Source organism: Erythrolamprus reginae, unplaced genomic scaffold (assembly GCF_031021105.1).
Source record: "Erythrolamprus reginae isolate rEryReg1 unplaced genomic scaffold, rEryReg1.hap1 H_17, whole genome shotgun sequence".
NCBI lineage: Eukaryota > Metazoa > Chordata > Lepidosauria > Squamata > Dipsadidae > Erythrolamprus > Erythrolamprus reginae.
Genome location: NW_027248470.1, coordinates 93,468 through 118,952, shown reverse-complemented (window position 1 = coordinate 118,952; position 25,485 = coordinate 93,468). Strand labels below are relative to the sequence as shown.

General features: G+C 44.7%; 1 protein-coding gene across 1 annotated transcript in view; it reads left to right on the top strand.

Annotated features, from left to right (window-relative positions):
- Positions 1-593: 593 nt before the first annotated feature.
- Positions 594-25,485, top strand: part of LOC139155361 (phosphatidylinositol-3,5-bisphosphate 3-phosphatase MTMR14-like) — an 81,480-nt gene continuing 56,588 nt past the window's right edge. The window contains exons 1-4 of the mRNA XM_070730494.1: positions 594-864; positions 3,145-3,293; positions 19,837-19,945; positions 24,503-24,578. Coding sequence (XP_070586595.1) covers positions 601-864; positions 3,145-3,293; positions 19,837-19,945; positions 24,503-24,578 — 598 coding nt within the window. The 5' untranslated portion in view covers positions 594-600. The remainder of the gene's footprint in view (positions 865-3,144; positions 3,294-19,836; positions 19,946-24,502; positions 24,579-25,485) is intronic.

Sequence of the window (25,485 nt, the reverse complement as noted above, 5' to 3'; positions counted from 1 at the left end):
GGTGAAATAAGGTTTTTTTGCTTTTGTATTTTATTCTGTAATCTAATAACATAATCCACGAGTCCACGGGGAGGAGTCCAATTAATAAATAAACGTTATAATTTTTTTTTTAAAAGCTCAGCTTTCAGGTTAATGTGGTGTATAAACTTAGCTAGACCAGGGGTCTCCAACCTTGGCAACTTTAAGACTTCAATTCCCATAATTCCTCAGCCAGCTTTGCTGAGGTGAGGAATTCCTCAGCTTTGCTGGCTGGGGAATTCTGGGAGTTGAAGTCCACAAGTCTTAAAGTTGCCAAGGCTGGAGAGCCCTGAGCTAGACTATGGCACCAATGTTTCACAACGTTGGCGGCTTTAAAATGGGTGGATATCCCACAATTCCACAGCCCGGCAAGAGGGTCTTAACGGCCTGCTATACACAGACCCAGTCTCTCTCTCACTCCCCCCCTACGCATTTCTGGAGGATTCAAAACTTCCAGCCACACCCACCAGAGACAAAGCCACGCCCTCCCCCTTCTAGAACAGGAGGGGCGGCGGCGGGGAGGCTCTTTCGAGTCCGCCCTCCAGGCGGGCTCGCGGGGAGGGGGGATTCCGTCGCCTTCCAATGGCGTCATCGTCGTCTTTCCGGAAGCGGAAGGAGATTTGGGATGGCGAAGGCGCTGGGCAAGCGACTCTGGGGCTTGTTGGGCCCGTGACTGCGGGGGTGCGGATGGCAAGTGCCCGGAGCGGCTCCGCCTGTTTGCAGGCCGCTGGCTCCGGAGAGCGCGCCTTGGGCGAGCTGCTGCTGGAGTTTTCGAGGGCGCAGTACCGGGCCCGGGAAAGCGGGGGAGCGGCTGGAGGCAGCGGTGGGAATAGCGGCAATAATAAGGTGAGCAGCCGGTGAGCCTTGCACGGGACTGGCTGCATGCATAGCACCAGCGTGGCTGTGCAAGTGGCCTCTTTTAAGATGGATGAGTGCATGCACTATGCCTGTATGCAGTACCCCTGCATGCAGTGCAGACCCATCTGGGAAGCCTCTTGCGCGGGACTTTCAACTGCCCTGCAGGAGAAGGGAAACCTGGAGCTGTGATACAGCCTTCAAGACAAAGAAATATATCCACCGTTTTTAAGTTTGTGCATCTAAGCATGGTTTGCACAGCGTAAAACCCACCCTGGGGGTCTGCATGTTGCATACCTATCTATTAAAGAAGTGGCGCCTTACTTAATGTTGCCTTTTAAAAAAAAAATCCGATACAGTATTCTCAATACAGATAGTCGTGGAGTTGCAACCACAGTGGAACCCAATATTTATAAAAACATAGAAACATAGAAGATTGATGGCAGAAAAAGACCTCATGGTCCATCTAGTCTGCCCTTATACTATTTCCTGTATTTTATCTTAGGATGGATAGATGTTTACCTCAGGCAGGTTTAAATTCAGTTACTGTGGATTTATCAACCACGTCTGCTGGAAGTTTGTTCTAAGCATCTACTACTCTTCAGAAGATCTATATCTGCACAATAGAATAGAATTCTTTATTGGCCAATCGTGATTGGACACACAAGGAATTAGTCTTTGGTGCATATGCTGCCAGTCTACATAAACGAAAATATACATTTGTCATGAATCATGAGGTACAAAATGATTGTCATAGGGTACAGATAAGCCATTGTAATTTTGAACAGTCACTTAATGAGCTGTGGTAAGTCAAGGGCTACTTGTATTTTAAAAATTACTTAAGTTATAACACCCAACATCTGTAGGATGCTGTCTGTTGTAGTGCTCAAAACACCCAGATGATGTAAGGTAGAGTAGGGTAGAATAGAGTAGAAATAGAATAGAATTCTTTATTGGCCAGGTGTGATTGGATTCAGGGGAATTTGCCTTTGGTGCATATGCTCTCAGTGTACTAAAAGAAAAGATACCTTTGTCAAGAATTCTGAGGTTCAACATTAAATGATAGTCATAGGGCACAAATAAGCAATCAGGAAACAATGTTAATATAAATTATAAAGATACAAGCAACAAGTTACAGTCATCAGTAGGAGGAGATGGGTGATAATGATGAGAAAGACTAGTAGAAATAGTAATGCAACCTTAGTGAATAGTTTATTGAGGGAATTATTTGTTTAGCAGAGTGATGGCGTCTGGGAAAAACCTGTTCTTGTGTCTATTTGTCTTGGTGTGCAGTGTTCTATAGTGATGCTTTGAGGGTAGGAGTTGAAACAATTTATGTCCAGGATGTGAATTACTTATGTTGCTAATTGAAACATTTATGAAGTGAAGTTGAAGACCTTTCTTGTAACAGTTGTTAAAGTGAATCCTTGCAGTTGTCAGGTTAGCAACACAGGTTGTTAATATGGCTTCCCCCTTGTCTTTGCTTGCAAAAGGTGATTACATGACCCTGGGACACTGCAACAGTGATAAATACATGCCAGTTGACAAGCATCTGAATTTTGATCACTGTGACTGTGGGGATGCTTATAGTGGTCTTAAATGTGAAGAATGGTCATAAGCCAACTTTTTCAGTGCCATCATAACTTTGAAAAGGCATTAAACACGCTGTTGTAAGTTCACAATTACCTGCAGAAAGCTGCTCTCCTGTTCTGCTGTTCTTTTTTTTAAATGTTTTTTTTGCATGAAATGTATGCTGCTTTTTTGATGCTTCTTGAAAAAAAATAGAGAACTGAAAAACAGTTGGAAAATTTTGTGTTCTACGAAGTAATGGGCATTGTTCCTTAATTTGTTAGAAATTGCTCAGTGCATACTTCCTAACTCTGTACAGATTCCAGTTTCAACTCATCATGAACCCTGATATTTCTAGGAAAATTATTCTAGTTTTTGCGTAATGACCATTTCTATTTTAAAAATTTCTTGCCAAACGTACCAGTAAAGTTAGCTTTTTTGAATGATAAGCATTTCAAATGAATATTACTCCAAATAGTGCTACTACCTTGCAAATTCATGGGATAAATGCTGCTTAGAATATCTCTTACTTGAATTTTTTGTACTGTATTTTAATTGATATTAAACATGTGTTACTTTCTGTTTTTGGGTGGCGGGGTTATTAAGCTTCTAAAATTAAGGCTATTGTCCTTGAATGTAAATACTTTTCTGAGGTGTGCATCATTACATTTGTAATACAGTAACTGTGTCTCACCCATACAGGTAGAGCACATTGAAAAATGCTGCCTTGAATTGTTCAGTAAGGATTATTGCTACAGCCTGATCCACAATGTGAATGGCGAAATCTGCAGTCATTACCCACGTCTGATGGTCATTTTGGAATATGAAAGCAGTGACCGAGAAAGACATACGTAAGTTGTGAATGTCCTGGGAAGGTTGTGTATTTAATATCTAGATTAAATATTTTTGTGGAAAATGTGCTTGCCAGTCACCAAGGAGAAATAAATATGTGGATATAAATCCGAACAGTGTTAAGAATTGTATTGATTGACTGCGGTCAAGATTATTTTGTGCTGTTAATAGGCTTATTAGGGGGGTGCTTCCCTTTATTCAACTTTTCAAGCTTTTGAAGAAACTTTCTGTACAGCAATTGTACTTCTTCCTGTGATTAGAATCCTTTTGATTTGCTGACTAAATTGTTATGTTGGATAGCAGAGTAAAAGGAGAAGGGTTCAGACAGCAGTGATGAAGAGGCTGGTGTACTAGAGCCAGTTCTGTTTTTAATAGGACTAATTTTTATTAATCAGCAATACAGAGTTAACATTGTGGTTCTTTTGAGTCACTTTGCAGATATCCAACATCCTACATAGTAATGCTGTTTTCCTGTTGGAAACTGCACATCTTGAATCATATGCAATAAAATGCTTTGCATTGTATCTTGTCGAAAATATCAATGAATGTGTGTAAATGCTGGACTATCTCAGAAAGAATTGGATAATCCCATACAATAAATATTACTAGCAAACTGTTTACATTGAATAATCCTGTACGATAAATCTTACTAGCAAACTGTTCATGCAAACTTCTACACACTAAAAAAATAATGTATTTTTAATTTAATCAATAGGTGTTTGTGTGGCTGATTACATTCATGTTATGTATGATGTTATTTTGAAAATCTCTTGAAACTCAGTAGCAGGCACGGAAGTGTCATAGTGAGTATGGGACTTCTGTTTTATTGCTATATGTCAGTGTTTCCCAACCTTGGCAACTTGAAGATATTTGAACTTCAACTCCCAGAATTCCCCAGCCAGTGAATGCTGGCTGGGGAATTCTGGGAGTTGAAGTCCAGATATCTTCAAGTTGCCAAGGTTGGGAAATACTGCTATACGTGACCAAGCAAGTTGTTGTTTACAACTCTAGTTCAGGCTGTTCCATGCATAGGTCACAAGTTATAAAGTGCATGGCGTTTCATATGATAGCGTCAGCTATGTAGAAAATCTGCTAGGTGATTTATGTCCAGAGTTGAGGGCTAGAAAGAGTAGGCCTGATTCTATTCCACCCAGCTGTTCTTTCTGATAACTTCACTCTACTTTGAAACTCATCAGCTTTATGCATACTTAATTTTCTTTGTGTGATGAATTTCTGTACAGAAATGCTCATATATGAGGTGACATGAGGATTATCTCTGGAAGCTTCATTTAAATGTATATACCCAGGAGTGGGCAGTAGGTAAGACGGGGTGGAATGCAGTTCCACTGGCAGAAATGAAGCTGTGTGCCCAGCTCAGCTGACTATCCCCCCCTCCCATCTTCCTCCTCTTCCTCGGAAAGCGGCAGGAAGACCAGCACCGGCAGGAGTTGCGGGGGGCCCATTTCCTCCCCCCTCTTTTCTCAACAGCTGATCGGCACCTGTTCGCCTAGCTACCCAGCCAGAGGTGGGGGGACAACCCAGGAAGGAGACTGCGGGAAACACAAAGCAAATTGTCACCCCAGAGGGCGACACTGGTGAGGTTGTAAGTTGAGGACTTAACACTTCACTTGAACAATGATGATCGTTCAAGCCACTCCCACCTGGCCACATGGCTGGCAAGCCACTCCTACCCAGTCACATGACCATTAAACCACACCCACAAAATACGCCACACCCACAGTGGCAGTAAAAATTTTGGCTGGCCATTACTGTATATACTTGAGTACTGTAATCCCACAAAATTCCATTTACATCTTGAACCTGTACACTGATGAAATATTAGTATAGAGCAGTGTTTCTCAAATAGCAGGATGGGACCCCTCGGGGGGGGGTACGGAGTGATGCTAGAGGGGGCGCGCAAGCCTGGGGAACAAGCTTTTTTTTTTTTGCCGCAGGCACTAGGGTTTTTTGCATTGAACAATAGCACACAACACAGAGCAGGAGATATGAAGTGCAGATAACAAACCCTTAAGAGACACCATGGACAAATATACTGCTCAAGCAAGGGAACACTCAAAGAACACATCCTAGATCTGAATGAATGCAATATTCTCATTGAATACTTTGTTCTGTACAAAGTTGAATGTGCACAACAGCAAGTGAAATTGATGGTCAATCAGTGTTGCTTCCTAAGTGGACAGTGTGATTTCACAGACGTTTGATTTACTTGGCGCTATATTGTGTTGTTTAACTGTTCTCTTTATTGTTTTGAGCAGTGTATTTAACAGGGATGAAAAGAAAGGAGGTGATAGACAGAGATAATGAGAGAAATATAAGTCCCCTGAAAGCTAAGACGAGAAAAAACAACGGAGCCTATGTAGCACTTGGCTTCACTGTGACTACGGTGGGAGACGAGGAAAGACCAGTATGTTTACTGCGTCTAAAAATGTTGGCAGTGGAAAGCATGAAGCCAAATAAATTAAGACGTCAGTTAAACACATTACACCCCAATCATGCTGATAAGCTGCTTGAAGTTTTTTAATGAAAATGTTTGCCGAATATTGCAAACAATTGTCTCGGTGGAGAGTTGGGAGGAGGCGCAAAATGTTTAATTCTTCCTGGGGAGGCGTAACAGAAAATAACTGAGAAGCACTGCTATAGAGTAAGCTGCTATAACAATGATAAATTGGGTTGGTCACATGACCCACCTGATTTTATGATGTTTTTTGTGGTAGTCATTAATGCAGCAGTTGTGAAGCAAAGGGTTGCTAAAAGTGAATCCACTCTTTTGCTAGGGCAGTTTTACCAAAAACGAAGTCACTTCCTGTTTTTGGCAAAAATGCTGTAAAATGCAGTCACATGACCACATAACACTGAAAATGGCTATAAACACCCAGCATCCAAAGGGCAGTCGTGTGACTGCAGGATTGGGGCCAACTGTCAGAGCTTTGGAACAGAATTGTAACTCCCTTTTTGCAGGTAAGTCACAACTTTGAACAATCACTAACCATCTGGTCATAAGTCGAGTATTATTATTATTATTATTAATATTAATAATAATAATAATAATAATAATTTATTAGATTTGTATGCCGCCCCTCTCCGAAGACTCGGGGTGGCTCACAACAATGATAAAAACAATATTATAGTGAAACAAATCTAATATTAAAAAGAAATATATAAAACCCTATCATATTAAAACCAGACAACACATACATACCAAACATAAAATATAAAGAGCCTGGGGGAAAGATGTCTCAAATCCCCCATGCCTGGCAGTATTGGTGGGTCTTGAGTAGTTTAGGAAAGACAAGGAGGGTGGGGACAGGTCTAATCTCTGGGGGGAGTTGATTCCAGAGGGCCGGGGCCACCACAGAGAAGGCTCTTCCCCTGGGGCCCGCCAGACGACATTGTTTTGTCGACGGGACCCGGAGAAGGCCAACTCTGTTGGACCTTATCAGTCGCTGGGATTCGTGCGGTAGCAGGCGGTTCCAGAGGTTTACCTGAGTTCTTCCTTTTATGGTTGAATATAAAGATGAGGGCAGAGTCACTGACAGAGGTTTTGTTTATAGCCTCATATGTAGCCTCATATGTAGTCTCTGTACTAAACATTCAGTAATACTCTTTGCAGTGACATTCTTTTCTATATTTCGTCATTCTTCTGTTTGGAACTGCAAATTTCTCTTTTTTAATCTTCTGGGAAAGTACACAAAGTACCTACAGATTTTTATCAAATGCAGCAGTGCTTTATTGTGGCTTTTTAAAAATATGTCCATCAGTGGCACGGCATTCTCGTGAATGCTTTCTGTGCCTGAGTGATTTTTGGTACTATTTTTGCTTGTCTTTAGTTTTTTAGAGCCAAGAGAAGTAGTGACTTAGATAAGATGCCCGATTAGATTTATTTGATAAAGCAAACGTTCAGCAGTTGGTAATCCTTTGGCTAAAGAATTGGCTTTTCCAGATATTGATCTTTTGTTCTGCTTTTTTTTTTTTGGAAGCAATAAGAGGAAATTGAAATTAGAATTAAGCAATACAGTAAAATCAATATTTTTATTTTATGCTTATAGAAAGAATGATGCATCCTTCAAAGACAAGTTTGCAACTCAAAAGAATACATTTCTCCTTCACTCCTCTTTCTTTTGGATTACATGTTTGCTGCCCTGCCTCAGTCCCAACTGCTAATCCTGAAGGAGGAGAATGTATTCACCTTCCTAGAACAAAACATAGGGAACATTTGCATAAATCTGCTTCAAAGCAATCTATGTGTTTTTACACATCAACCTATTGCCCCCAACAATCTGGGTCCTCATTTGACCCACCTCGGAAAGATGGAAGGCTGAGTCATCCTTGAGTTGGTGGTGAGATTTGAACTGCTGAACCACAGCTAGCAGTTAGCACTGCACCACCCCGGCTCTTAGTCTCAAGGCTTGTATTAAAGTACAGTGGTACCTCTACTTAAGAACTTAATTTGTTCCATGACCAGGTAGAAAAGTTTGTAAGTAGAAGCAATTTTCCCCATAGGAATCACTGTAAAAGCAAATAATGCGTTTAATTTATGCATGGTGTGTCTGTGTGTGTGTCTGTTAGTATCTGGGTTTTTTAAATATTTAAATATCTTAAATTTGTCTGATTACTATGATTTGTTTTACATGCTGTGAGCCGCCCCGAGTCTTCGGAGAGGGGCGGCATACAAATCCAAGTAATAAAATAAATAAATAAATAAATAAATAAATAAATAAATAAATTAGGAAAGAAATGAAAGCTTGGAATTTGGGTGGGAGGAGGAGGGGCAAGAAGAGGAGGACAGTCGCTGCCGGAGGAAGGGGAGGGGAGGGAAATAAAAAAAATGCAAAACTTCAAAGCTTAAAAAAAAAAGAGGGACTCTGAGGCGGGAGGAGGAGCACGTGCCTCCCATACACCTGGCACGAGGCTGCCTCCCATACACTGTGCCAGAGAGAAACCCAGGGGGAATGGCAGGAAAGTGGCCTGGCCCTTGTGCCGCTCTCAAATTTCCTGGGAAATTTTTCCAGGCTCAGATTCTTAAGTAGAAAACGGTTCTCAAGATGAAGCAAAAAAGTTTCAAGTTTTATTGGATTTATATGCCGCCCCTCTCCGAAAACACGGGGCGGCTAACAACAATCATAAACAATGTACAATAAAATCCAATACTAAAAGCAAATTTAAAACCCCTTAATATATAAAAACCAAACATACATACAAGCATACCGTATATACAGTTGTGATGGCCTAGGGGGAGAAAAAGTCTTAATTCCCCCATGCCTGGTGGCAGAGGTGGGTTTTAAGTAGCTTACGAAAGGCAAGGAGGGTGGGGGCAATTCTGATCTCTGGGGGGAGTTGGTTCCAGAGGGTCGGGGCCGCCACAGAGAAGGCTCTTCCCCTGGGTCCCGCCAAGTGGCATTGTTTAGTTGACAGGTCCCGGAGAAGACCCACTCTGTGGGACCTAACTAAAATCTTGAACACTCGGTCCTTATCTAGAAAAGTTCTTAAGTAGAGGCGTTCTTAGGTAGAGGTACCACTGTAACTTGCTTCAATCATGATTGGGTACTGCCCAAACCCAGTGAGTAAACACAGCAATTACTTCGTAACATCTGGACACTGAGCTGAGTGATAACACTAGCCACAAACCAGAACTGATTCTCCAGCAATTCTGTTGTTTCAGGTTTGATTGTATCTCCCCGACCTGCAGATAACTTAAGGTGCCTTTCCCCTATTGCCATCTACAGTGCCAGTATATATGTTTTTAAAGAGGCTCGCCAGCAAGCTGATCACTCAATAGTAGCCAAGATTTTAGTTGCAGTAGAAAGAAACGAGCAGATTGCTGTCAACAGTTATTTATATGCTTACCTCTTATACCCCTAATTAGCATAAGCCAAAACTGGGTTTGTTGTGAGTACTGACTCCTAGTGGCTTGGAACGATGCCCTTGAGTCAAGTTCCACTGATGGCTTCATCCAGTGACAGGCGGTTTGTCATTGCCTTCTTAAAAGTCCCAGTCTAGGATATCCAGTCTGTCTTTCATCCAAGTATCGAACAGGTTTGACGCTGTTTAGCTTTCCAGACCGACTTTTGGTGACTTTGATCGAAGTGTATAAAATCATGCATGGGGATAGGAAAGGTGGATAGAGAAAAATTATTATATTTTCTCTATCACACAATATTAGGATGAGGGGGCATAAAACGCTCATAAGTAAGAAAGCGAGGACAAATCAAGGGAAATATTTCTTCACCCAGAGGGTCATTGGTTTATGGAATTCACTTCCAGAAGAGGTTGTGACAGCTGTCAGCCTGGATAGCTTCGAGGCAGGATTAGACAGATTCACGGATAGAAACATAGAAACATGGAAGACTGACGGCAGAAAAAGACCTCATGGTCCATCTAGTCTGCCCTTATACTATTTTCTGTATTTTATCTTAGGATGGATATATGTTTATCCCAGGCATGTTTAAATTCAGTTACTGTGGATTTACCAACCATGTCTGCTGGAAGTTTGTTCCAAGGATCTACTACTCTTTCAGTAAAATAATATTTTCTCATGTTGCTTTTGATCTTTCCCCCAACTAACTTCAGATTGTGTCCCCTTGTTCTTGTGTTCACTTTCCTATTAAAAACACTTCCCTCCTGAACCTTATTTAACCCTTTAACATATTTAAATGTTTCGATCATGTCCCCCCTTTTCCTTCTGTCCTCCAGACTATACAGATTGAGTTCATGAAGTCTTTCCTGATACGTTTTATGCTTAAGACCTTCCACCATTTTTGTAGCCCATCTTTGGACCCATTCAATTTTGTCAATATCTTTTTGTAGGTGAGGTCTCCAGAACTGAACACAGTATTCCAAATGTGGTCTCACCAGTGCTCTATATCAGTGTTTTTCAACCAGTGTGCCGTGGCACACTAGTGTGCCGCGAGACATGGTCAGGTGTGCCGCGAAGCTCAGAGAGAGAAAGAAAACAAGAGAAAGAGTGAGAAAAAGAAAGAGAAAGAGAGAGAAAGAAAGCGAGAGAGAGAAAGAAAGAAAGCAAGGGAGAAAGAGAACAATAGAGAAAGCAAGCAAGAGAGAGAGCAAGAGAGAGAAAACAAGCAAGCAAGAGAGAGAGAGGGAGGGAAGGTGGGAGAGAGAAAGACATAGAGGAAAGTAGGGGGGGAGAGAGAAAGAGAGCAAAAAAGAGGAAAGAAGGAAGAGAGAAAGAGGGATGGAGAGAGAGAGGAGAAAGAGGGAGAGAAAGAGGGAGAGAGAAATACTGTAGAGTGAAAGGAAGGAAGAGAGAATTTCTTTGTCCAAACTTTTTTTAGCGCCCCCCCCCCCCTCAATGTGCCCCATGGTTTTGTAAATGTAAAAAATGTGCTGCGGCTCAAAAAAGGTTGAAAATCACTGCTCTATATAGCGGGATCACAATCTCCCTCTTCCTGCTTGTTATACCTCTAGCTAAGCAGCCAAGCATCCTACTTGCTTTCCCTACCGCCTGACTGCACTGTTCACCCATTTTGAGACTGTCAGAAATCATTACCCCTAAATCTTTCTCTTCTGAAGTTTGTGCTAACACAGAACTGCCAATGCAATACTCAGATTGAGGATGCCAAGTATATTGGTGGTTATTGAAACGGATGTCCATGTGCCATGTTGGTTGAGGCAGGCAAGATTCCCTTGGGTACCATTTGTTGAGGGTCAAGGGAAAGGGAGGCTTTCGCCTTCTCTTTCTGCTCAAAATCCCCCTGGACAATTGGTGGGCCACTGTGTGACACAGAATCCTGGATTCGATGGGCTTTGGACTGATTCAGCATGGCTCTTCTTATGTTCTTATGACCCCCTTTTTTTCCAAAGTAGAAAGTGATGAGTATGAAGTAGGTATGTTCCCACTGGCAACATCTCCAGGTGTTCTTTCTTACCCCATGGCCGTTTGATGTGAATCAGTTGAGATCGTGCATGCGATCGAAGAAAGTGCAGAGGTAGTCCTCTATCTATCCCATGCCACCCTAATGTCACTTGAGCCAGGAGTATCACTCACATCTTCACATCTTCGTCACGTGATGTATCGTGACTCCCACCCACCCCCCCTTTGCTAAACTGGGTGAATGGGCCAGGGGTGACTTGGCTGAAAAATGGGGGACTTCTTTGTGTCTTTATAAAATGCAAGTGCAAAATAATTGATATTTCTGCCTCTTTTACCGCAGCAGGGTGAAAAATTGTAGCTGTGCTGTGTGAAACGCTCCACAACTGATATTTTTTTTCAAATGTTTGTGTTAGTTTTTGCAGGAAAACACTAGCACTGTACACTTATTTCAGATTTGAAGGTTGAACGTCACCTAACAGGTGTTGATGCATACATCCATATACAGTATTGCCTTTCTTTGAAGGCATTTAAAAAGATATGAAATAAAAAAAAATAAAGAACCATGTTGCCCAATTAAGGGATGGGGGGAAAAAACATATGGTAGTAGTTAATCCTTTTTCTTAATAGTCTATCCAACATTTCACAAAAGAGGAGGCAAGTTTTTGAAATTTTAAAATCATGTGGAAATAGCTGCAACAGGATAGGGGGGGGAAAAAACCCACCAAATTTTCTCAGTTCCACAATTGCTGTTTGTTTCTTGCTTTAAAACCAAACTAGTATCTAGCTTCAAGGGAAGTGAAAGAGGAGCTGGCCAAATATTTCTCTGAAGCCACTTTAATGGCCTTCCAGGAAGGGCTGGTGCATTTCCAAGTGTAATTTAGAGTGCTAAGTTGCAAGATTTTGTAAAGCTAATGGCTTGGCACTAGAATGCATTGTGAACCTAGGGACTACAATAGGGGTCCCCCAAACTTGGCAACTTTAAGACTTGTGGACTTCAACTCCCAGAATTCTCCAGCCAGCTATGCTAGCAGTGCAGAGATTTAGTGGGGGTTTTTTATTGGAATTTTTCTTCCTCTGCCCTTATATTGGTTGCCGATCAGTTTCCGGTCATAATTCAAAGTGATGGTTATGACCTTTAAAGCCCTTCATGGCACCGGGACAGATTATCTCTGGGACCGCCTTCTGCCGCACGAATCCCAGCGACCAGTTAGGTCCCACAGAGTTGGCCTTCTCCGGGTCCCGTCAACTAAACAATGTCGGTTAGCAGGGCCCAGGGGAAGAGCCTTCTCTGTGGCGGCCCCGGCCCTCTGGAACCAACTCCCCCCAGAGATTAGAATAGCCCCCACCCTCCTTGCCTTTCGTAAGCTCTTCAAAACCCACCTCTGCCGTCAGACATGGGGGAATTAAGATAATCTTTCCCCCTAGCCTTCTACAATTTATGCATGGTATGTTTGTATGTATGATTGGTTTTATAACAAGGGTTTTTAGCTGTTGTAGTATTGGATTTTTACATTTTGTTTTTGTCACTGTTGTTAGCCGCCCCGAGTCCACGGAGAGGGGCGGCATACAAGTCCAATAGATAGATAGATAGATAGACAGACAGACAGACAGACAGACAGACAGACAGACAAACAGTATTCAACTGTTATACATGTATTTTATAGCAGCGGAAGAAGAATTGTGGCTAACCATTCCAATAAAACTAGCAACAAATTTGCATTGATGTAATCACTGGGAATCAAGCTAGACTCAAGGGCAGCTTGATTTTTACATTCTGGGGGGAAATATCTAACTATTTCAAATTTTAAGGATGTCAACTGCACTGAACAGAATCAGAATTTTTCCAGACAGTATCTCAAACGATTATTTGCACCCAGCAGTTTGGGTAGCAAACCATGGAGTGAGAAGACTGGAAAGAATGAAAGACAAGAGAGAACATGAGACATGGGTGCCCAGTTGACCATGACCTCATGTGCACCACCAGAGCTGTTGAGGACAGTGTATACCAGAGGTCTTCAAACTTGGCAACTTTAAGACTTGTGGACTTCAGCTCCCATATCTGGCTGGAGAATTCTGGGAGTTGAAGTCCACAAGTCTTAAAGTTGCCGAGTTTAAAGACCTCTACTGTACACGTTGAAGATTCTTTTCAAACTTTCTGGGAAGATAGTACAGGGCAGGACCTGGCTAGGACCTGGAATTTTTGTCGCCAGGCGTGGGGATAATTACCATCTTTTCCCTTTTTATTATATTTTTGGCCCTACTGCATGATAGATTAGGCTGAATGTGTATGACTGCATAACTAGGGGTTTTATTGTGTTATTAATGTCTTTTAAATGGATCTAATTTTTTCTTGTTATATTTGTATTGTATTGTATTATTGCTATGCTGTGAGTCACCTCGAGTCTTCGGAGAGGGGCGGCATACAAATCTTATACACTACAGTGATCCCTCGATCATCGCGAGGGTTCCGTTCCAGGACCCCTCGCGATGATCGATTTTTCGCGAAGTAGCGGTGCGGAAGTAAAAACACCATCTGCGCATGCGCAGATGGTGTTTTTACTTCCACCGCCGCCCGCCCTTCGCCCGCCATTGCCAGCTCCGCTTCCCAGCTGAGAAGCGGAGCCGGGGGTGTCCCGAAGCGCGCGCGCGCTTGGGGACACCCTAGCTCCGCTTCTCAGCTGGGAAGCAGAGCTGGGGTATCCCCGCGCTCGCGCGCGGCGTCCGCCATTGCCAGCTCTGCTTCCCAGCTGAGAAGCGGAGCCGGGGGTGTCCCGAAGCGCGCGCGCGCTTGGGGACACCCTAGCTCCGCTTCTCAGCTGGGAAGCGGAGCAGGGGTTTCCCGCGCGCGTGCCGCCCGCCCACCCCGTTGCTCGCACCGCCGCTGTCTTACCGGGGCAAGTGGGGGAAGACCCAGGGAAGCCTCTGCCCGGCGGGGAAACTCCACCATCTACGCATGCGTGGAAGGGCACGCATGCGCAGATGGTGGAGTTTACTTCCGGGTTGAAAACTCGCGATATAGCGTTTAGCGAACATCGAGATCGCGAAACTCGAGGGATCACTGTATAACTATAATTATAACTACTAAATGTGATGTGTGGTTGTGACTGACTGTTTTTATTATAGTGGCATTTTAGCTTGTAGTTTTAATTAATTAGATTTGTGTACATTGTTTTATATTGTATCTTGTGAGCCGCCATGAGTCTTTGGAGAAGGGCAACATACAAATCTAGTAAATAATAATAATAATAATAGTAATAATAATAATAATAATCAACATCGACATCGCAATCCCAGGAGACAGCAGAATTGAGGAGAAGCAGCTAGAGAAATTAGTGAAATACGAAGATCTAAAAATCGAGCTGCAACGACTCTGGCATAAGCCAGTGAAAGTGGTCCCAGTGATACTTGGCACTCTGGGCGCAGGGCCAAAGGATCTCAGCGGACATTTGAAAACCATTGGAATTGACAAAATCTCCATCTGTCAATTGCAAAAGGCCGCTTTACTGGGATCGGCAGACATAATTCGCCGCTACATCACACAGTCCTAGGTGCTTGGGAAGCGCCCGACTGGTGATGAAATACGAAATCCAGCATAGTGATCTCGTTTGCTGTGTTGTATTGACATAATAATAATAATAATAATAATAATAATAATAATAATAATAATAATAATAATAATAGGCCAATGCATTCGATACTACGCCGGTCACCCAGAAAGTAATGCACCACATTTTCTTTTCTCAGCCTACAGTAATGGTACGGATGTGAAACTTTACATATACATTATTTGAATTGTCAGGAGTGCCTGTGTAAATTTTGCATTTCTTCAGACAGATAGCGTAGCTGCAGCAGTGTTTCGAAATGGCGTCTGTAAGTGATGTACGTTACAAGCAGCGTGTCATTGAATTTCTCACTGTGGAGAAAAAAACCGTTAGGAACATTCACAAACATTTGTGTACGGTTTATGGAGAATCTGCAGTCGACAGAAGTACGGTTAGTCGCTGGGCACAGAGGGTGAGGCGAAGAGGTGATTCGCACAGTGCAGAAATGGCTTTGTGACCAGAATAAGGTGTGGTACCAATGGGGCATACACGCCTTTGTGTTTTGCTGGAGGAAGGCCTTAGAACGGGATGGAGATTACGTGAAAAAATAGGGAGTGTAGAAGAAACATTCTTTCTTGTGTGCAAGTTTCACAGTGTTCAATAAATAATTGTTGAAGAAAAAAAATGTAGTGCATTACTTTCTGGGCAACCCTCATACAAAGGGCACAGAAAAATCAAATAGTAACAACAATAGAATTTTAGACTTCTATACTGCCCCATAGTGCTTTATAGAACTCTCTGGGTGGTTTGCAATTTCAGTATTATTTGCATATTGCCCCCAACAATCTAGGTAGTAAAAAAATTGGATTTCATCACTGTGTAGAGCCCTTTTTGCTGGCACATGCGCTGTTGCCCCAGGTCAGATCTCTGTCGTGTTTCTTCCATGAGCTGCTGTTGCCCTGCAAATATTACAATCATGAAATGTCGTGATTCTTGACAAATGGGTTTTTCTTTGTCAAGTGGACCAGGTGAAATTGGAGCCTTATTTGAAAAGAAACCATCACAAAAACAACATATAAGATAGAAAAACATGTGCTCTTTCTAATGAAATAAAAATGAAGATGATTAAAGGTGAGAAAACAGAGAGCAATAGAAAACAACGTGCTCTTTCTAATGAAGATGATTGAAGGCGATGAAACAGAGCTTTCTGTTTTCTCACCTTCAATCATCTTCATTTATATTTCATTAGAAAGAGCACATTTTTTTTCTATTATACAGTGGTACCTCAAGATACGAACCCCTCGTCTTACAAACAACTCGAGATACGAACCCAGGGTTCAGAAAAAATTTGCCTCTTCTTACGAACTTTTTTCGTGTTACGAATGCCAAACCCGAACTTCCGGGTTCAGCGTTCGGGAGGCTGCTGGGAAGCCCCCGGCTGTTTTAAAAGGTGACAGCTGGGCGGTGGGGCTTCCCAGCAGCCTCCGAACGCCGAACCCGGAAGTTCGGGTTTGGCGTTCGTAACACGAAAAAAGTTCGTAAGAAGAGGCAAATTTTTTCTAAACCGTTCGGAGGCTGCTGGGAAGCCGCGCGGCTGTTTTAAAAGGTGACAGCCGGGCTGGGGGGCTTCCCAGCAGCCTCCAAACACTGAACCCGGAAGTTCGGGTTTGACGCTCGGCTTCAGGAGACGGCTGGGAAGCCGCCCGGCTGTTTTAAAAGGTCACAGCCGGGCTGGGGGGCTTCCCAGCAACCTCCCAAACCCCGAACTTTTGCCGAACTTCTGGGTTCAGGGTTCGAGAGGTTGCTGGGAAGCCTCCCAGCCCGGCTGTCACCTTTTAAAACAGCCACGCGGCTTTCCAGCAGCCTCCGAACGCGGAAGTTCGGGTTTGGCGTTTGGCTTCGGGAAGCTGCTGGGAAGCCGCCCGGCTGTTTTAAAAGGTCACAGCCAGGCTGGGAGACTTCCCAGCAACCTCCCGAACCCCGAACTTTTGCTGAACTTCCTGGTTCGGGGTTTGAGAGGTTGCTGGGAAGCCTCCCAGCCCAGCTGTCACCTTTTAAAATAGCTCCGCGGCTTTCCAGCAGCCTCCGAACACCGAACGCGGAAATTCGGGTTTGGTGTTTGGCTTCGGGAAGCTGCTGGGAAGCCGCCTGGCTGTTTTAAAAGGTCACAGCCGGGCTGGGGGGCTTCCCAGCAACCTCCCGAACCCCGAACTTTTGCCGAACGTCCGGGTTTGGGGTTCGGGAGGTTGCTGGGAAGCCTCCCAGCCCGGCTGTCACCTTTTAAAACAGCCGGGCGGCTTCCCAGCCGTCTCCCGAAGCCGAACGCCAAACCCAAACTTCCGCGTTCGGCTTTCGGAGGCTGCTGGGAAGCCCCGCCGCCCGGCTGTCACCTTTTAAAACAGTCTGGGGGCTTCTCGGCGGCCTCCCGAACGCCGAACCTGGAAGTTTAAGTTTGGCGTTTGGCGTTCGGAAGGTCGCTGAGAAACCCCCAGGCTGTTTTAAAAGGTGACAGCCGGGCGGCAGCGTTTTTTTTGCGGGGGGGTTTTTTTGGTTGCACGGATTAATTGACTTTACATTGTTTCCTATGGGAAACAATGTTTCGTCTTACGAACCTTTCGTCTTACGAACCTCCCCCTGGAACCAATTAGGTTCGTAAGACGAGGTATGACTATATATGTTTTTTTTTGTGATGGTTTCTTTTCAAATAAGGCTGCAAAAATCAGTCCACTTGACTAAGAAACCCAATTATATATTTTATTTTATGTACACTGAGAGTATATTATTATTATTATTATTATTATTATTATTATTATTATTATTATTATTAATTGGATTTGTATGCCGCACCTCTCTGTAGACTCGGGGCGGCTAACAACAATAATAAAAAACAGCATGTAAATCCAATATTAAACAACTAAAAAACCCTTATTGTAAAACCAAACATACATACAAACAAACATATCATGCATAAATTGTAAAGGCCTAGGGTGAAAGAATATCTCAGTTCCCCCATGCTTGACGGCAGAGGTGGGTTTTAAGGAGCTTACGAAAGGCAAGGAGGGTGGGGGCAATTCTAATCTCCAGGGGGAGTTGCACCAAAGACAAATTCCTTGTGTGTCCAATCATACTTGTCCAATAAAAAAATTATATTCTATTCTATTTGGGAGCCCTCGTGCCTTGACCTGCTCAGCCGTGAGCATTCACACCCCGGAATATTCGGCCTCTTCCGTTGAACCTGATGAGCAGAATTATTTATGCCATTTTCCATTTTTATCCTGCCCTCTGACAAGGCCCCGAGAAGTGTAAAAGCACCATCCGTGTATCGCCAAATCTACTTTTCTCTTATTTTTTTGTAATGTGATTTGCAGTTCCAAAAATAGGCAGGAGAAAGCCTCCATTCCTCTTTTCGGGGGAATGTATACACACATTTTAATTTTTTAAAAAGCTAATTCTGAATGGATTTTCGCTATGGTGGTGGGGAAATAAAACGATGTGAAGCCAAAGTTTAAAATGTCGTCTTTCCCTTTTGAGATGACAATGAGCTTCTACGTTTCTGTAATGCGACCTGCACTTCGCATGGGGTGCCTCTCTCATGGTCACAGTTTGTAAAAGCAGGAGGTTGTTTCGCAAAGCGAGTCCTCCTCTCCCTTCTCTCAAACTATGAGAAGGGACAAACCGAAGCAGCCAAGCTGTGGAAGGCTGATGCCAGATCTGTGGGTAGGAATTTGCATGCCTTTGCATGACTCTCCCTCCTCAATCAAAAGGGTGCCCGTCAGTGAAGGGCTGCCTACCACCGGTGCTGTGAGCCGCCCCAAGTCCACAGAGAGGGGTGGCATACAAATCCAATAAATGAATGAATGAATGAATGAATGAATGAATGAATGAATGAATGAATGAATGACCGACCCCCAGTTTGAGAACCACTGATCTAGCAAGAAGGCTTCAGAGCACTGGTGAGACCACATTTGGAGTACTGTACTGTGTTCAGTTCTGGAGACCTCACCGACAAAAAGATATTGACAAAATTGAACGGGTCCAAAGACGGGCTACAAGAATGGTGGAAGGTCTTAAGCATAAAATGTATCAGGAAAGACTTCATGAACTCAATCTGTATAGTCTGGAGGACAGAAGGAAAAGGGGGGACATGATCGAAACATTTAAATATGTCAAAGGGTTAAATAAGGTTCAGGAGGGAAGTGTTTTTAATAGGAAAGTGAACACAAGAACAAGGGGACACAATCTGAAGTTAGTTGGGGGAAAGATCAAAAGCAACGTGAGAAAATATTATTTCACTGAAAGTGTAGTAGATCCTTGGAACAAACTTCCAGCAGACGTGGTTGATAAATCCACAGAATTTAAACATGCCTGGGATAAACATATATCCATCCTAAGATAAAATACAGAAAATAGTATAAGGGCAGACTAGATGGATCATGAGGTCTTTTTCTGCCGTCAGACTTCTATGGTTTTGGAGGCTGGGGGAAGGCAAAAATGGGGGTGTTTTTCCCTTCCCCAGCCCCCAGTAGCACTATGCAGGCCTCCCAAACCCTCTACGCCCGTTTTATTTTTCAAAAACAGGTAAAAAACAGGCCTGTATTAGTGAAGAATGAGGCGCCCAGAGGGTTCGGGAGGCCCACAGAGTGCTTCTGGGAGCTGGGGAAGACAAAATCCACAGTCACTAAATTTAAACATGCCTGGGATAAACATATATCCATCCTAAGATAAAATACAGGAAATAGTATAAGGGCAGACTAGATGGACCATGAGGTCTTTTTCTGCCGTCAGTCTTCTATGTTTCTATGTTTCTAATGAATGAATGAATGAATAAATAAATAAATAAATAAATAAGATTCTGTGCATGTGTAGGAAGTGAAATCTCATGCAATTTGTTTAGATCCACGCATGCGTGGGAGCAAAAAAACACTGAAAATTGGGGAATTCTCTCATGCGCACGCATCCTCGTGTGAGAATTCGCTTGCAGTGCATGTGCAAAAGTCGAATATCACATGGGGGGGCATGTGCGCACGTCGGGGGTACACAGCTGCATGCACATTGTGATTTCCGCTACCACACTATAGTGTGGCCCGTACTGGGTATGGCCCACTACTGGTGCCGGTACAACTGAATGAAATGCTTTGCTCCCCACAGGTTTGAAAGCACCGTCCAGATTGGCAAGCTGCAAGACCTCATCCACCGCAGTAAAATGGCCCGATGCAGAGGCCGCTTTGTCTGCCCCGTTATCCTCTACAAGGGAAAGGTAAATCCATGCGTATCCTATACACATTTCATAGATTGCTTCCAGGGTGGGTAAGGGTAAGCTGCTTCTTACAAAATTAAGAACTTTAGTGCTACTTTTTCCTCCAACATTCCCGCTGTTTCTTAAATGAGATCATCTTCATTAAAAACAATGAGTTGATAAGCATTAAAAGAGCACTGTTCAGGCTGATTGCGTGGGAGAATGGGAAGGAAGTGCAGGAACTTGGCACTGGGATTAATGTGGTAAGGAATGAAATCTGTCTTGTACACTTTTCAATCATCTAGCACAGTGGTCCCCAACGTTTTTTCCACCAGGGACCAGTTTCAGCAAGACAATTTTTCTATGGCCCGGTGGGGGCGGAAAGGGGTGTGGTTGGGGGCGGGATTAAGCATGGGGGTGCTGGACCTCCCTGCCCCTCTTTCCCACCATCGCCCTGTTGCCGGCAGAACCTGCCTCCCAAGCCCTCTTGCCCAGCGGGAGCTAAGCGCTGGAGGGGGGGTCAGGCTGGCCCTCCTGCCTCCCCCCAGCCAAAAACGCAAAAGCGCCCCGCGGCAGAAGCCAAAAGAGGCTTGAGCCTCTCGGTCCTTCCCGCCCCTCTGTCCCGTCCATCGTCCTGTGGCCGGCAGAACCTGCCTCCCGAGGCCTCTTGCCTGGCGGGAGGCGAAGCGCTGGAGAGAGGGGGCGGCGGCAGGAGGGCCGGCAGCTGCTGACTCCACGGACCGGTGCAACATGCCCCGCGGCCCGGTACTGGTCCGCGGCCCGGTGGTTGGGGACCCCTGATCTAGCACATGCCATGACTTGACCCCTTAATGCCTTCATGGCATTGGACCAGAATATCTCCGGGACCGCCTTCTGCCGCGCAAATCCCAGCGACCGGTTAGGTCCCACAGAGTCGGTCTTCTCCGGGTCCCGTCAACTAAATAATGTCGTCTCGCGGGACCCAGGGGAAGAGCCTTCTCTGTGGCGGCCCCGACCCTCTGGAAACAGCTCCCCCCAGAGATCAGAATTGCCTCCACCCTCCTTGCCTTTCGTAAGCTCCTTAAAACCCACCTCTGCCGTCAGGCTTGGGGGAACTGAACTACCCTTTTCCCCCTAGGCCTATACCAGCGGTCCCCAAACTACGGCCCGCGGGCCGGATGCGGCCCAACGAGGTCTTTTAACCGGCCCGCGGCAGCTCACGAGATTTTACTGGTTGATAAAATAAGCTCCCGAATCTCCTGTCAACTCACCGCGGTCAGCTGCTCAGCGAGGAGAAGGTGGAGAGGCAAGGGGGTGGGGAGGAAAGCGGGCCTGCAATTGGCCCCTTCCTTTGTCGCCTTTAGGGAGAGAAACTGTTGCTGCCCTATGGAAGAGCAGCAACAGTTTCTCTCCCTAAAGACGAGAAAGAAATTGGCCAATTGCAGGCCCGCTTTCCTCCCCGCCCCCTTGCCTCTCCACCTCCTCCTCCCCTCCTCCTCCGTGGTGAGTGGACACGAAATTCATGAAAAGGCGATTGGCAATTGAAAAACTGTCCACTGAAAGTCACAGCTAAGTGCACCATGGCTAGGTTTGTGTGTGGGGGGGGAGGTGGCTGCTTGAAAACCCCTGACCTCCATCGCCTCCCCCCCATGGCAAAAGGCGAGCACACCTCGCCGCTGACACAGGCGGCGGGGACTGCCCTGTCCCCCTGTCCCCCCTGCGCAAAACTACGCAGCCCCAGATCGCTCGCTTCTCCAGCCAGCAAAGCCGACTGCCAGGCTTTGCTGGCTGATGCAGGAAAGGAAAGCGTCACATTTAAAAAGCACGCCACTTTCTGGGACTCCGGCGCCGTGGTGGCCTTCAAGCGCGGCCCTTCGTGGCGCCCCACCACCCATTCCTGCAGCAGGAAGAGATCGGGCACTTTACCGGGAGGTGGAGGCGGCGTGGGGCCGGACGCTGGGTGCCGGGGAGGGCGAAGAAGTGGACGCGCCTCTCAGCTGCAGAGCGGAACGGGGGTGGAGATCAGCAGCGGAGTCCGGCACTGGGGCCATGCGGGACCGCTCATCCAGGCGCGCGTGGACCGGCAGGCCTGGATGAGCGGTCCCGCATGGCCCCAGGCCCCCAGCGCCGGACTCCGCCGCTGATCTCTGCCCCCGTTCGGCTCTGCAGCTGAGAGGCGCGTCCACTCCTTCACCCTCCCCGGCACCCAGCGTCCGGCCCCACGCCGCCTCCACCTCCCGGTAAAGTGCCCGATCTCTTCCTGCAGGAACGGGTGGTGGGGCGCCGCGAAGGGCCGCGCTTGAAGGCCACCACGGCGCCGGAGTCCCAGAAAGTGACGTGCTTTTTAAATGTGACGCTTTCCTTTCCTGCATCAGCCAGCAAAGCCGGGCAGTCGGCTTTGCTGGCTGGAGAAGCGAGCGATCTGGGGCTGCGTAGTTTTGCGCAGGGGGGACAGGGGGACAGGGCAGTCCCCGCCGCCTGTGTCAGCGGCGAGGTGTGCTCGCCTTGTGCCGTGGGGGGGAGGCGATGGAGGTCAGGGGTTTTCAAGCAGCCGCCTCCCCCCCACACAGAGATAAGAGAGAGAAAGAAAGAGAGGGACAGAGAGAAAGAAAGAGGGACAGAGAGAAAGAAAGAGAGGGACAGAGAGAAAGAAAGAGAGGGACAGAGAGAAAGAAAGAGACAGAGAGAAAGAAAGAGGGACAGAGAGTAAGAAAGAGAGGGACAGAGAGAAAGAAAGAGGGACAGAGAGAAAGATAGAGAGGGACAGAGAGAAAGAAAGAGGGACAGAGAGAAAGAAAGAGAGGGACAGAGAAAAAGAAAGAGAGGGACAGAGAGAAAGAAAGAGAGGGACAGAGAGAAAGAAAGAGGGACAGAGAAAGGGAGAGAGAGAAAGAGAAAGAAAGGTAGAGAGAAAGAGGGAGAGAGAAAGAGAGTGAGTGAGAGAAAGAGAAGAGAGAGGAAGAAAGAGAGAGGGGGGAGAGAAAGAGGGAAAGATAGAGAGGGAGAGAGAAAGGAAGAGGAGAGATAGAAAGGGAGAGAGAGAGAAACGAGGAGACAGAGAGAGGGAGAGAGAAAGAGGGAGAGATACAAAGAGAGTGAGTGAGAGAAAGAGAGAAGAGAGAGAAAGAAAGTGAGAGGACAGAGAGAAAGAGAGAGAACTAGAAAGACAGAAGGACAGAGAGAAAGGGAGAGAGAGAGAGAGGAAGAATAAATATTAAATATTGTATTTGTTCCCATTTTGTTTTTTACTTTAAATAATGTATGTGCAGTGTGCATAGGGATTTGTTCACACGTTTTTTTAATAGTCCGGCCCTCCAACAGTCCAAGAGACAGTGAACTGGCCCCCTGTGTAAAAAGTTTGGGGACCCCTGGCCTATACAATTTATGCATGGTATGTTTGTGTGTATGTTTGGTTTTAAATAAGGGTTTTTAATTATTTTAAACATTAGATTTGTTACATGCTGTTTAGTACTGTTGTTAGCCGCCCCGAGTCTACGGAAAGGGGCGATATACAAATCTAATGAATAAATAAATAAATAAAATAATACAGTTCCTCATGTTGTGATGGCCCCCGACCATAGGTTTAGCACTAATTCTCCCAACAGAGCTTTACGCTGATTGGCAGGAAGGTCAGAGGGACACCCCCACTGTAAACGCCTGATTGGTAAGATTGTAAAAATACGTTCCAAGGCGCCAGAATAGAAGCTTTAGTTCCTAACACCATGGGAAATTTATCTTTTCCCGTGGACTTAGGCGACCCCTCTGAAACAGTCATTCGACCGACCCCCAGTTTGAGAACCACTGACCTAGCAAGAAGGCTCCAGAGCAAAACCATGTTGATTTAGTTTAGTTTGTCAAGCATGTATGAGAAAGCAAGTGTAAGTAGGAAGTTTTAGAGACTTGAGGATGTAACAACAGTGTCAGGTAATGCATTCCAGGCATTGACCATTCTGTTGCTGAGGTCACATTTTCTGCAATTGAGTTTGGAGCGGTTTACTTTAAGTTTGTATCTGTGGTTTGCTTGTGTATTATTGTGCTTGAAGCTGAAGTTGTCATCGACAGGTAGGACATTGTAGCAGATGATTTTGTGTACTAAAGTTAGGTCAGACTATAGGCGGCCTAGTTTTAGGTTGTCCAGGTCCAAAATTTTAAGTCTCATGGCATAAGGTATTTTATTGTGAGCTGAGGAATGGCATACCCTTCTACTGAAATACCTCTGGACTCGCTCAATTTTATTAACGTCCGTTATATGGTGTGAACTCCAACCAGATGAGTTATATTTTAGAATTGGTCTGGCAAAGGTTTTGTATGCCCTGGTTATTAGTACAATGTTATTAAAGAAGAAGCTTTGCAAAATTAGGTTAACAACTCTTAATGTCTTTTTGGCAATGCTGTTATAGTGGCCTCTGGGACTTAGATCTTTTGAGATGAGTACTCCTAGGTCCTTGACAGAGTGAGGATCATCTACGAGGTTGTATCTGCTCAGTTCGTATTTGGTGTTCTGATTTTTGTTGCCAGTTTGAGATAGTACATTAAGCCTGAAAGAGAATAGAATCCATTGCTGTATCTTTTTACTGTTATTGGTCTTTGTCTCCCCAGCATATATGCCGATCAGCCACACTGGCAGGATGGGGAGAACTTTATGGGCGAACAGGATACAACTACATTTTCTCAGGTAAGGGAAAGGAGGTTTGCGGGAGACGTAATTTTACAGGTGATAATGCTATTTCAAGAGAAATGGAGCATCTGTGGAAATTAGAGGTTGCTCTTTTAAGCTTGGAAGGAACAAGTAATAGTAATATGGGTTGATAGGTTTGAGTTAGCGTTATGTATAAATCCAGGTCCTGGGGTTTCTTAAATGTGGTTTAATGTTTACTGTTGTCCATGCATTAAGTTAAAACAAATCATAGGTTTGTTTATAGGCACTCAGTGCTTATATGTAAATATAAAGGAGAGGGTCGGCATACAAATCTAATTAATAATAATAATAATAATAATAATAATAATAATAATAATAATAATAAAAATGACTGCTGGTTAGTTCAAGATGAAAACCAAGTTCCTGTGAAGCAACTCCAAGATTTAGCCACCACAAGGGAAACTTTGTGATCTTTTGCATCCAAAACAAAACACATTTCATTGGCTTCGTGGGATGGCTCTATAAGAATCTTCTATGGCAGGGGGTCTCTAAACGTGGCATCTTTGTGGATGACTGGGGAATTCTGGGAGTTGAAGTCCACAAGCCTTAACATTGCCAGGTTTAGAGACCCCTGCTGTATGGCAGCGTTTTTCAGCCTTAACAACTTTAAGAGGTCTGGGCTTCCAACTCCTAGAATTTCCTTGCTGGTGATGTTGGCTGTGGGATTCTGGGAGTTGAAGTCCAGACTTTTTAAAGTCACTAAGGTTCAAAAACACTGCCCTTATGATCTCACTTGACTCATTCACAATAGCAAGTCCTGGTATTAGACTGTTTAACATGCTTAACTGATGGGAAGTCTGAAACTATCTAGGAAAAGGTACTAAATCATAAAAGTAACTTTCTCAGTCCCAAACCACGGTTGCTATAATTCAGCGCAAGCATT